At 39.7% G+C, this 14535-nt stretch overlaps 1 protein-coding gene across 5 annotated transcripts in view; it reads right to left on the bottom strand.

The window, feature by feature from the left end:
- The window catches only part of LOC115153917 (glutamate receptor 1), a 93621-nt gene that overhangs the window by 61344 nt on the left and 17742 nt on the right, over positions 1-14535 (bottom strand). Inside the window, exon 1 of one of the 5 annotated variants that reach the window (XM_029699596.1) lies at positions 13888-13985. The exons of the other annotated variants lie outside the window; for them this stretch is intronic. Within the exon in view, the coding sequence (XP_029555456.1) occupies positions 13888-13915 (28 nt within the window). The 5' untranslated portion in view covers positions 13916-13985. Of the gene's footprint in view, positions 1-13887; positions 13986-14535 lie in introns of those variants that run through there. 5 annotated transcript variants of the gene reach the window in all.

Genomic DNA, 14535 nt, shown 5'->3' with positions numbered 1-14535 from the left:
TCAATAGAGATCGCTTTGATGTATATCACCTGCTAGCGAGTCATCTGCCTTTATTCATCTAGACATGGCTGTTTACCTGCTAGCGAGTCATCTGCCTTTATTCATCTAGACATGGCTGTTCACCTGCTAGCAAGTCAGCTGCCTTTATTCATCTAGACATGGCTGTTTACCTGCTAGCAAGTCACCTGCCTTTATTCATCTAGACATGGCTGTTTACCTGCTAGCGAGTCATCTGCCTTTATTCATCTAGACATGGCTGTTTACCTGCTAGCAAGTCACCTGCCTTTATTCATCTAGACATGGCTGTTTACCTGCTAGCGAGTCATCTGCCTTTATTCATCTAGACATGGCTGTTTACCTGCTAGCGAGTCATCTGCCTTTATTCATCTAGACATGGCTGTTTACCTGCTAGCGAGTCATCTGCCTTTATTCATCTAGACATGGCTGTTCACCTGCTAGCGAGTCATCTGCCTTTATTCATCTAGACATGGCTGTTTACCTGCTAGCGAGTCATCTGCCTTTATTCATCTAGACATGTCTGTTCAGTGAAGAAAGAAAACCAAAACAGTGATTCAAATCTACAAGAGGAAGACTTGATCTGGAGAACTGGTAAAAGTTTCTCTGTTGCACCTGTGTTTGCAGGGAGAACGCTTTGTTGTTGTTTGAACTTCAAAAATAAACCTAATTGGAATTACTCGTATTAAGCGGATTTGAATTTACATCTGTTTCTGATTAAACAGATGTAGGATCTTAATTTGAGACAGTTTGTTACAGCGTACATTTTTTCCTGCATCAACAGGAAATGTGAATTATTATGTGGATTATAATTAATGGATATTTTTTGCAGGGATTGTACATTTTTCTTAAGGGGAAATCAAGTCTGAAATTTCAAAGTGGAAATTACAAACTTGAGAAGCCTTTTTAAACCTCGAATGCACTACAAGTTTTACAATTTTTTGGTGATCAAATTAAGATTCCACATCTGTATTTTGTGCAGATTTTATTAGTCTTTACTGTGTATGCTATGTTGTTCCTATCTAAATCACAAGCACATTTATCCTTGTAACAGCCAGGGCCATTTGTCCTCCAATGGAAAAGATACCAGAAGTCTCTTTTATTATTTTCAAGATACACATCTTTCTCGCTAGGAGATACAAAGGCAATACAAGACTCGACAGTTCTTTTATATCCTTGTCCCCATGTACCTTTAATCTCTTTATCATTACCCTCCAGTGTATTTAAGTAGAGTATACTAGCTATAAAAAATTCCTCCCACTGGGCACACCACGTAATTTCAACGTGGAGAATTGGGTAACATTTGGTTTGATACGTTGATCAATGAGATTACAATCTATTTTCACCCACTCAAAAAGACAGTCAAATGTTTGTTGAATTCCCAATCTGTTACCACAATGCTTCAACCATCTAAAAGTACAACCAAATTCCAATGGAAAATCAATATCTGATTTTTGGTTTAGTTGTCAACTAAATGTGTTATCACTGTGCTTTCAAACATTTAAAAGCACAGCAAAGTTTAAATGGGAATACAATGTCAGATATTTGGTCAATTTATACAACACCTTAAAAGTGTTATGACTGTGCTTCATCTAATAGCAAAACCAAATAACCCTGGATTGCAATTTAGATTTTTTAAATACAGTTGAAGTCGGAAGTTTACTTACACTTAGGTTGGAGTCATTAAAACTTGTTTTTCAACCACTCCGCAAATTTCTTGTGAACAAACTATCGTTTTGGCAAGTTGGTTAGGACATCTACTTTGTGCATGACACAAATAATCTTTCCAACAATTGTTTACAGACAGATTATTTCACTTATAATTTACTGTATCACAATTCCAGTGGTTCAGAAGTGTACATACACTAAGTTGACTGTGCCTTTAAACAGCTTGGAAAATTCCAGAAAATGATGTCATGGCTTTAGAAGCTTCTGATAGGCTAATTGACATCATTTGAGTCAATTTGTCACGTCCTGACCAGCAGATGGAGCTATTGTATTAGTTTTGGGGTCAGGACGTGGCAGTTTTGTGTGTGTGAATGTTTGTGTTGGTGATTGGGACTTCCAATTGAAGGCAGGTGTGTTGAGTTGCCTTTGATTGGAAGTCCTATATAGGTGTGTGTGTTTTTCTTTGGGGTGGTGGGTAGTTGTTTTTGCACTGCGTTTAATAGCCTGCAGAACTGTTGCACTGTTGTGAGTATCTCTTATTGTTTTGTCAAGTGGATGCTTTACTCCTTTTTTGTAATTAAAATATGAGTATCCATATTCCCGCGGCGTCTTGGTCCTCTTCTCTCCAGTACGACATTTTCTGCGACGAGTACGACATTTTTTGTGACACAATTGGAGGTGTACCTGTGTATGTATTTCAAGGCCTACCTTCAAACGCAGTGCCTCTTTGCTTGACATCATGGGAAAATCAAAAGAAATTAGCTCAAGACCTCAGAATTTTTTTTAGACCTCCAGAAGTCTGATTCATCCTTGGGAGCAATTTCCAAGCACCTGAAGGTACCACGTTCATCTGTACAAACAATAGTACCCAAGTATAAACACCATGGGAACACGCAGCCGTCATACCGCTCAGGAAGGAGACACGTTCTGTCTCCTAGAGATGAATGTACTTTGGTGCGAAAAGTGCACATCAATCCCAGAACAACAGCAAAGGACCTTGTGAAGATGCTGGAGGAAATAGGTACAAAAGTATCTATATCCACAGTAAAAAAGTTTCCTATATCGACATAACCTGAAAGGCCGCTCAGCAAGGAAGAAGCCACTGCTCCAAAACCGCCATAAAAAAGGGAGACTACGGTTTGCAACTGCACCTGGGGACAAAGATCGTACTTTTTGGAGAAATGTCCTCTGGTCTGATGAAACAAAAATAGAACTGTTTGGCCATAATGACCATCGGTGTTCGGAGGAAAAAGGGGGAGGATTGCAAGCCGATGAACACCATCCCAACCGTGAAGCACGGGGGTGGCAGCATCATGTTGTGGGGGTGCTTTGCTGCAGGAGGGACTGGTGCACTTTACAAAATAGATGGCATCATGAGGCAGGAAAATTATGTGGATATATTGAAGCAACATCTCAAGACATCAGTCAGGAAGTTAAAGCTTGGTCGCAAATGGGTCTTCCAAATGGACAATGACCCCAAGCATACCTCCAAAGCTGTGGCAAAATGGCTTAAGGACAACGAAGTCAAGGTATTGTAATGGCCATCACAAAGCCCTGACCTCAATCCTATAGAAAATGTGTGGGCAGAACTGAAAAAGCGTGTGCGAGCAAGGAGGCCTACAAACCTGACTCAGGTACACCAGCTCTGTCAGGAGGAATGGGCCGAAATTCACCCAAATTATTGTGGGAAGCTTGTGGAAGGCTACCCGAAACGTTTGGCCCAAGTTAAACAATTTAAAGGCAATGCTTCCAAATACTAATTGAGTGTATGTAAACTTCTGACCCACTGGGAATGTGATGAAAGAAACAAAAGCTGAAATAAATAATTCTCTCTACTATTATTCTGACATTTCACTTCTTAAAATAAAGTTGTTATCCTAACTTAACTAAAACAGGGAATTATTACTAGGATTAAATGTCAGGAATTGTGAAAAACTGAGTTTAAATGTATTTGGCTAAGGTGTATGTTAATTTCCGACTTCAACTGTACTTGATGCATGTGGTTGGTCATTGCAATTTGAGATTCTGCACAGATGATTGTAGCATTTGTGAAGATCTCCACAGACCTAGGACATTTGCATGCCATCTTGAACATGCACACTTTCTATGACTTCATAAGAAGACATTTATTGTTACAGTAACCTCAAAATGTGGCCAAGGATGTGTTACTCATTTTAAAGTTGAATAAATACACTGAGTGTTCAAAACATTATGAACACCTCCCTAATATTACATTTCTCCCCTTTTGCCCTCAGAACAGCCTCAATTCAATGCCTTCCACGGGAATGCTGGTCCATGTTTACTCCAATGCTTCCCACAGTTGTATCAGGTTGGCTGGATGTCCTTTGGATGGTGGACCATTCTTGATACAAATGGGAAACTGTCGAGTGTGAAAAATCCGGCAACGTTGCAGTTCTCTACATAAATTGGTACGCCTGGCACCTACTACCATACCCTGTTCAAAGGCACTTAAATATTTTGTCTTGCCTATTCACCCTCTGAATGGCACACATACACAATCCATGTCTCAATCGTCTCAAGGCTTAAAAATCGTTCTTTAACCTGTCTCCTCCCTTGAAGTGGATTTAACAAGTGACATCAATAAGCGATCATAGCTTTCACCTGGATTCACCTGGTCAGTCTATGTCATGGAAAGAGCAGGTGTTCTTATTGTTTTGTATATTCAGAATATATGTTTTGTCTATTTTTAGTTTAATCCTGGACTGAATTTAAACAATAGATGTTGATTACTTCCCAAATGCCAAATTGGCCTAAATAGCCCCATTGATGATATATAATTGATAAAGTATGATTATATTTAATTTGCTCTGTTCAACTTACCCTTTGGAATGACTTTGACATGAATAGTGAATCCAGTAAGTGGAGGTTCTCAACACTCATTCTCACAATAGCACATTGGTAAGTCAGTGGCAAATATCAAAGCTGGGCTTGTTTAAAATCCTGGATGGGAGACTAAAAGGATAGCTGTAGATAAATCAACTCTCCAGCAGGAGGTGCTGCTCAGCTTATTGTTATTTGGGGATTTTAGTGGAAATTACGTTGATGATTTGACGTTGTTTCAAAGGTACACATTCAAGATATTTTACACAAGGTTTGTCTATGTTGAAAATTGGTTAACATGATGACATAATCATGTGGTTGACATTTCACAAAACAACAGTTCTGATGTATTTTTCACGGGTAGATTCCACGTCACAATGCGTTGACAAACGACATTGAAACAATGTTGATTTAACCAGTTTGTGCCCAGTGGGCTATTCATGATAACGGACCTTGGATTGTGCTCCATGGAGATTGTTTGCACCACTGCCTGCACTCAGCAGTGAGAAAAAGAGCTTTTTCTCCTGTTTTTTTTTGTTGTTGTTGGGAGATGCAGAACGCTCCGAAAGTGAATGATCCTCTCTGATTCTCTGGCTCCCTAGTGAAAACCAGCTGAGGGCAGCTGAGGCTCTCTCGTCTGGCAGCCTGCTCTCTAGCTGGTGAGATTTGCTTTGGTTACAGAGAGGATCAAATAAAGACTGTCCGTCCAGTTGGGACAGTCTTACGCAACCTTATCTTTGCCCGAAGCACGCCGTGTTGACAACAGTGATAATGCATATTGACTTTTAAGAGCATCGAGACAAGTCACTTTTCCAGGCTAGAACTGGAGCCAGACCTAATCATGAATCAGAGCCAGAGCTCGATACATTTCACTTCTTTGGCCTAAACTCACGCTCTTTACGTGAATTGAAGTAATGGTAATCCCCTCATGTTCTGCAGCCTTGGTACAAAAAATCTGATTTGTTACTGAGTTTATTGTGGTGAGATGTGGTGCTCTATCATTCTCACAACATATTAACCAAAGACACTGTCATTAGAGCCAGATTACACCAGACTATACCTACATTATCATTAGTGCCAGATTACACCATTTTATAGCTACACTATCATTAGAGTCAGATTACACCAGACTATAGCTACACTATCATTAGAGCCAGATTACATCAGACTACAGCTACATTATCATTAGAGCCAGATTACACTATTTTATAGCTACACTATCATTAGAGCCATATTACACCAGAATATAGCTACACTATCATTAGAGACAGATTACACCAGACTAGAGCTACACTATCATTAGAGCCAGACTACACCACACTATAGCTACATTATCATTAGAGACAGATTACACCAGGCTATAGTTACATTATCATTAGTGCCAAATAATACAAGACTATAGCTACACTATCATTAGCGGCAGATTACAGCATTATTTAGCTACACTGTCATTAGAGCATGATTACACCAGACTATTCCTACATTATCATTAGTGCCAGATTACACCATTTTATAGCTACACTATCATTAGAGCCAGATTACACCAGATTATAGCTACACTATCATTAGCGCCAGATTACACAATTTTATAGCTACATTATCATTAGAGCCAGATTACACCAGACTATAGCTACACTATCATTAGAGCCAGATTACACCAGACTATAGCTACACTATCATTAGCGCCAGATTACACCAGACTATAGCTACACTATCATTAGCGCCAGATTACACCAGACTATAGCTACACTATCATTAGAGCCAGATTACACCAGACTATAGCCACACTATCATTAGAGCCAGATTACACCAGACTAAAGCTACACTATCATTAGAGCCAGATTACACCAGACTATAGCTACACTATCATTAGCGCCAGATTACACCAGACTATAGCTACACTATCATTAGCGCCAGATTACACCAGACTATAGCTACACTATCATTAGAGCCAGATTACACCAGACTATAGCTACACTATCACTAGAGCCAGATTACACCAGACTATAGCTACACTATCATTAGCGCCAGATTACACCAGACTATAGCTACACTATCATTAGAGTAAGATTACACCAGACTATAGCTACACTATCATTAGAGCCAGATTACATCAGACTATAGCTACATTATCATTAGCGCCAGATTACACAATTTTATAGCTACACTATCATTAGAGCCAGATTACACCAGACTATAGCTACACTATCATTAGAGCCAGATTACACCAGACTATAGCTACACTATCATTAGAGCCAGATTACACAATTTTATAGCTACACTATCATTAGAGCCAGATTACACCACACTAAAGCTTCACTATAATTATAGCTAGATTACACTATTTTATAGCTACACTATCATTAGAGCCAGATTACACCAGAATATAGCTACACTATCATTAGAGACAGATTACACCAGACTAGAGCTACACTATCATTAGAGCCAGATTACACCAGACTATAGCTACATTATCATTAGAGACAGATTACACCAGGATATAGTTACATTATCATTAGTGCCAAATAATACCAGACTATAGCTACACTATCATTAGCGGCAGATTACACCATTATTTAGCTACACTGTCATTAGAGCCAGATTACACCAGACTATTCCTACATTATCATTAGTGCCAGATTACACCATTTTATAGCTACATTATCATTAGAGCCAGATTACACCAGACTATAGCTACACTATCATTAGAGCCAGATTACACCAGACTATAGCTACACTATCATTAGCGCCAGATTAGACCAGACTATAGCTACACTATCATTAGAGCCAGATTACACCAGACTATAGCTACACTATCATTAGAGCCAGATTACACCAGATTATAGCTACACTATCATTAGCGCCAGATTACACAATTTTATAGCTACACTATCATTAGAGCCAGATTACACCAGACTATAGCTACACTATCATTAGAGCCAGATTACACCACACTAAATCTTCACTATAATTAGAGCAAGATTACACCAGACTATAGCTACACTATCATTAGCGCCAGATTACACCAGACTATAGCTACACTATCATTAGAGCCAGATTACACAATTTTATAGCTACATTATCATTAGAGCCAGAATACACCAGACTATAGCTACACTATCATTAGAGCCAGATTACACCAGACTATAGCTACACTATCATTAGCGCCAGATTACACCAGACTGTAGCTACACTATCATTAGCGCCAGATTACACCAGACTATAGCTACACTATCATTAGAGCCAGATTACACCAGACTATAGCTACACTATCATTAGAGCCAGATTACATCAGACTATAGCTACATTATCATTAGAGCCAGATTACACAATTTCATAGCTACACTATCATTAGAGCCAGATTACACCACACTAAATCTTCACTATAATTAGAGCCAGATTACACCAGACTATAGCTACACTATCATTAGCGCCAGATTACACCAGACTATAGCTACACTATCATTAGAGCCAGATTACACCAGACTATAGCTACACTATCATTAGAGCCAGATTACACCAGATTATAGCTACACTATCATTAGCGCCAGATTACACAATTTTATAGCTACACTATCATTAGAGCCAGATTACACCAGACTATAGCTACACTATCATTAGAGCCAGATTACACCACACTAAATCTTCACTATAATTAGAGCAAGATTACACTAGACTATAGCTACACTATCATTAGCGCCAGATTACACCAGACTATAGCTACACTATCATTAGAGCCAGATTACACCAGACTATAGCTACACTATCATTAGAGCCAGATTACACCAGATTATAGCTACACTATCATTAGCGCCAGATTACACAATTTTATAGCTACACTATCATTAGCGCCAGATTACACCAGAATAAAGCTACATTATCATTAGAGCCAGATTACACCAGACTATAGCTACACTATCATTAGCGCCAGATTACACAATTTTATAGCTACACTATCATTAGTGCCAGATTACACCAGAATATAGCTACATTATCATTAGAGCCAGATTACACCAGACTATAGCTACACTATCATTAGAGCCAGATTACACCAGACTATAGCTACACTATCATTAGAGCCAGATTACACCAGACTATAGCTACACTATCATTAGCGCCAGATTACACCAGACTATAGCTACACTATCATTAGCGCTAGATTACACCAGACTATAGCAACACTATCATTAGAGCCAGATTACACCAGACTATAGCTACACTATCATTAGCGCCAGATTACACCGGACTATAGCTACACTATCATTAGAGCCAGATTACACAATTTTATAGCTACACTATCATTAGAGCCAGATTACACCACACTAAAGCTTCACTATAATTATAGCTAGATTACACTATTATATAGCTACACTATCATTAGAGACAGATTACACCAGAATATAGCTACACTATCATTAGAGACAGATTACACCAGACTAGAGCTACACTATCATTAGAGCCAGATTACACCAGACTATAGCTACATTATCATTAGAGACAGATTACACCAGGATATAGTTACATTATCATTAGTGCCAAATAATACCAGACTATAGCTACACTATCATTAGAGCCAGATTACACCAGACTATAGCTACACTATCATTAGAACCAGATTACACCAGACTATATTTACACTATCATTAGAGCCAGATTACATCAGACTATAGCTACATTATCATTAGAGCCAGATTACACAATTTTATAGCTACACTATCATTAGAGCCAGATTACACCACACTAAATCTTCACTATAATTAGAGCCAGATTACACCAGACTATAGCTACACTATCATTACTTCCAGATTACACCAGACTATAGCTACACTATCATTAGAGCCAGATTACTCCAGACTATAGCTACACTATCATTAGAGCCAGATTACACCAGATTATAGCTACACTATCATTAGCGCCAGATTACACAATTTTATAGCTACACTATCATTAGAGCCAGATTACACCAGACTATAGCTACACTATCATTAGAGCCAGATTACACCAGACTATAGCTACACTATCATTAGCGCCAGATTACACCAGACTATAGCTACACTATCATTAGCGCCAGATTACACCAGACTATAGCTACACTATCATTAGCGCCAGATTACACCAGACTATAGCAACACTATCATTAGAGCCAGATTACACCAGACTATAGCTACACTATCATTAGCGCCAGATTACACAATTTTATAGCTACACTATCATTAGAGCCAGATTACACCACACTAAAGCTTCACTATAATTATAGCTAGATTACACTATTTTATAGCTACACTATCATTAGAGACAGATTACACCAGAATATAGCTACACTATCATTAGAGACAGATTACACCAGACTAGAGCTACACTATCATTAGAGCCAGATTACACCAGACTATAGCTACATTATCATTAGAGACAGATTACACCAGGATATAGTTACATTATCATTAGTGCCAAATAATACCAGACTATAGCTACACTATCATTAGCGGCAGATTACACCATTATTTAGCTACACTGTCATTAGAGCCAGATTACACCAGACTATTCCTACATTATCATTAGTGCCAGATTACACCATTTTATAGCTACACTATCATTAGAGCCAGATTACACCAGATTATAGCTACACTATCATTAGCGCCAGATTACACAATTTTATAGCTACATTATCATTAGAGCCAGATTACACCAGACTATAGCTACACTATCATTAGAGCCAGATTACACCAGACTATAGCTACACTATCATTAGCGCCAGATTACACCAGACTATAGCTACACTATCATTAGCGCCAGATTACACCAGACTATAGCTACACTATCATTAGAGCCAGATTACACCAGACTATAGCTACACTATCATTAGAGCCAGATTACACCAGACTATAGCTACACTATCATTAGAACCAGATTACACCAGACTATAGCTACACTATCATTAGAGCCAGATTACATCAGACTATAGCTACATTATCATTAGAGCCAGATTACACAATTTTATAGCTACACTATCATTAGAGCCAGATTACACCACACTAAATCTTCACTATAATTAGAGCCAGATTACACCAGACTATAGCTACACTATCATTAGCGCCAGATTACACCAGACTATAGCTACACTATCATTAGAGCCAGATTACACCAGACTATAGCTACACTATCATTAGAGCCAGATTACACCAGATTACAGCTACACTATCATTAGTGCCAGATTACACAATTTTATAGCTAAACTATCATTAGAGACAGATTACACCAGACTATAGCTACACTATTATTAGAGCCAGATTACACCAGACTATAGCTACACTATCATTAGCGCCAGATTACACCAGACTATAGCTACATTATCATTAGTGCCAGATTACACCATTTTATAGCTACACTATCATTAGAGCCAGATTACACCAGATTATAGCTACACTATCATTAGCGCCAGATTACACAATTTTATAGCTACATTATCATTAGAGCCAGATTACACCAAACTATAGCTACACTATCATTAGAGCCAGATTACACCAGACTATAGCTACACTATCATTAGCGCCAGATTACACCAGACTATAGCTACACTATCATTAGCGCCAGATTACACCAGACTATAGCTACACTATCATTAGAGCCAGATTACACCAGACTATAGCTACACTATCATTAGAACCAGGTTACACCAGACTATATCTACACTATCATTAGAGCCAGATTACATCAGACTATAGCTACATTATCATTAGAGCCAGATTACACAATTTTATAGCTACACTATCATTAGAGCCAGATTACACCACACTAAATCTTCACTATAATTAGAGCCAGATTACACCAGACTATAGCTACACTATCATTAGCGCCAGATTACACCAGACTATAGCTACACTATCATTAGAGCCAGATTACACCAGACTATAGCTACACTATCATTAGAGCCAGATTACACCAGATTATAGCTACACTATCATTAGCGCCAGATTAAACAATTTTATAGCTACACTATCATTAGAGACAGATTACACCAGACTATAGCTACACTATTATTAGAGCCAGATTACACCAGACTATAGCTACACTATCATTAGCGCCAGATTACACCAGACTATAGCTACACTATCATTAGCGCCAGATTACACCAGACTATAGCTACACTATCATTAGAGCCAGATTACACCAGACTATAGCTACACTATCATTAGAGATAGATTACACCAGATTATAGCTACACTATCATTAGAGCCAGATTACACCAGACTATAGCTACACTATCATTAGAGCCAGATTACACCAGACTATAGCTACACTATCATTAGCGCCAGATTACACCAGACTATAGCTACACTATCATTAGAGCCAGATTACACCAGACTATAGCTACACTATCATTAGAGCCAGATTACACCAGACTATAGCTACACTATCATTAGCGCCAGATTACACCAGACTATAGCTACACTATCATTAGAGTCAGATTACACCAGACTATAGCTACACTATCATTAGAGCCAGATTACATCAGACTATAGCTACATTATCATTAGAGCCAGATTACACCACACTAAAGCTTCACTATAATTATAGCTAGATTACACTATTTTATAGCTACACTATCATTAGAGCCAGATTACACCAGACTATAGCTACACTATCATTAGAGCCAGATTACACCAGACTATAGCTACACTATCATTAGCGCCAGATTACACCAGATTATAGCTACACTATCATTAGTGCCAGATTACACCAGACTATAGCTACACTATCACTAGAGCCAGATTACACCAGACTATAGCTACACTATCATTAGAGCCAGATTACACCAGACTATAGCTACGCTATCATTAGAGCCAGATTACACCAGACTATAGCTACACTATCATTAGAGCCAGATTACACCAGACTATAGCTACACTATCATTAGAGCAAGATTACACCAGACTATAGCTACACTATCATTAGCGCCAGATTACACCAGACTATAGCTACACTATCATTAGAGCCAGATTACACCAGATTACGCTAGTCCCCCCATTCTGCCTAGTAAGTGGTTGCTTCCTAGATGCATCAAGGAGCAAAAATATGTTAGCAGGATGCTAGATACTCTAGTGCAGACAGTATCGTCAGTGGGGGAGAGAGTTTCGAGTGACAGACACAGCATTTGATTTGATTTTAGTGATGGACAGGACTTGCAGGAAGTATGTAGCCTATTGATTCCTTGTTGATGAATAAATAAAACAAAAGTGTTACACCAGACTAAAGCTTCACTATCATTATAGCTAGATTACACTATTTTATAGCTAAATTGGTGGTTGAAGATATCCTTCTAGTGGTCTGGTGGTTGTGCTTTGGCAAAGTGGGTGGGGTTATATCCTGCCTGTTTGGCCCTGTCTGGGGGTATCATCGGATGGGGCCACAGTGTCACCTGACCCCTCCTGTCTCAGCCTCCAGTATTTATGCTGCAGTAGTTTATGTGTCGGGGGGCTAGGGTCAGTCTGTTATATCTGGAGTATTTCTCCAGTGTCCTGTGTGAATTTAAGTGTGCTCTCTCTAATTCTTTCTTTCTTTCCTTCTCTCTCTTGGGGGACCTGAGCCCTAGGACCATGCCTCAGGACTACCTGGCATGATGACTCCTTGCTGTCCCCAGTCCACCTGACCGTGCTGCTGCTCCAGTTTCAACTGTTCTGCCTGCGGCTATGGAGCCCTGACCTGTTCACCGGACGTGCTACCTGTCCCAAACCTTCTGTTTTCAACTCTCTAGAGACAGCAGGAGTGGCTATGATTGGCTATGAAAAGCCAACTGACATTTACTCCTGAGGTGCTGACCTGTTGCACCCTCGACAACTACTGTGATTATTATTATTTGACCATGCTGGTCATTTATGAACATTTGAACATCTTGGCCATGTTCTGTTATAATCTCCACCCGGCACAGCAAGAAGAGGACTGGCCACCCCTCATAGCCTGGTTCCTCTCTAGGTTTCTTCCTAGGTTTTGGCCTTTCTAGGGAGTTTTTCCTAGCCACCGTGCTTCAACATGTCACGGCTGTGTCACTGGCTGACGGCCAACTCTCGCATGGCAACGGTGAGGAGCTTGCACCGAGCGCACCGGGCTGTGAGTGCGCACTGGCGACATAGTGCGCACCACCGCATAACAAGGTGCTTGCTCAGTCACTCGCTCCCCACGGTAAGCACAGGGAGTTGGCTCAGGTCTTAAAACCGCCCCAGCAAATCTGCCCGTGTGCCCCCCCCAAAAAAAAGTTGGGTGCTGCCTCTCGTGCTTCCTTCGTTGGGCTAGCTCCTCGTAATATCGCCACTCCTCCCGTGCTGTCTACACCTGCTTCCATGGCAGGGTCTTGTCCCCTGTCATTACCTCCTCCCATGTCCAGGACGTCTTCCATTCCATCCTTTCCCTGGCCCAGGATCCATTGCTCCTCCTGGGTATGCTGCTTAATCCAATCCTCCTGCTGCTCCCTTCCACACTGCTTGGTCCTTCGGTGGTGGGTGATTCTGTCACGGCTGTGATAAGGAGTGGACCAAGATGCAGCGTTTGTGTTCCACATATTTATTTTAACTGTGAAACGTGATGCAATACATAAATACTTGAACTAAGAAAAACAACAAACCGTGACACAGAGAGGATTACACACTACTCACAAGATAATCACCCACAAACAACATGAAGAAACACCCCTACTAAATATGACCTCCAATTAGAGGCAACGAGGACCAGCTGCCTCCAATTGGAGGTCAACCCAATAAACCCCAACATAGAAATAGACAAACTAGAACTACAACATAGAAATAGAAAACAGAACACAAAAACACATCAACACCCCCTGTCATGCCCTGACCACTCTACCATAGAAAATAACAACTTATTATGGTCAGGACGTGACACAACACCTGCATTGCTTGCTGTTTGGGGTTTTAGGCTGGGTTTCTGTACAGCATTTTGAGATATTAGCTGATGTAAGAAGGGCTATATAAATACATTTGATTTGATTTGATTTGTTGTTTC

Source organism: Salmo trutta, chromosome 19 (assembly GCF_901001165.1).
Source record: "Salmo trutta chromosome 19, fSalTru1.1, whole genome shotgun sequence".
In the NCBI taxonomy this organism is placed as follows: domain Eukaryota; kingdom Metazoa; phylum Chordata; class Actinopteri; order Salmoniformes; family Salmonidae; genus Salmo; species Salmo trutta.
This window is presented reverse-complemented; position numbering and strand designations above follow the sequence as displayed.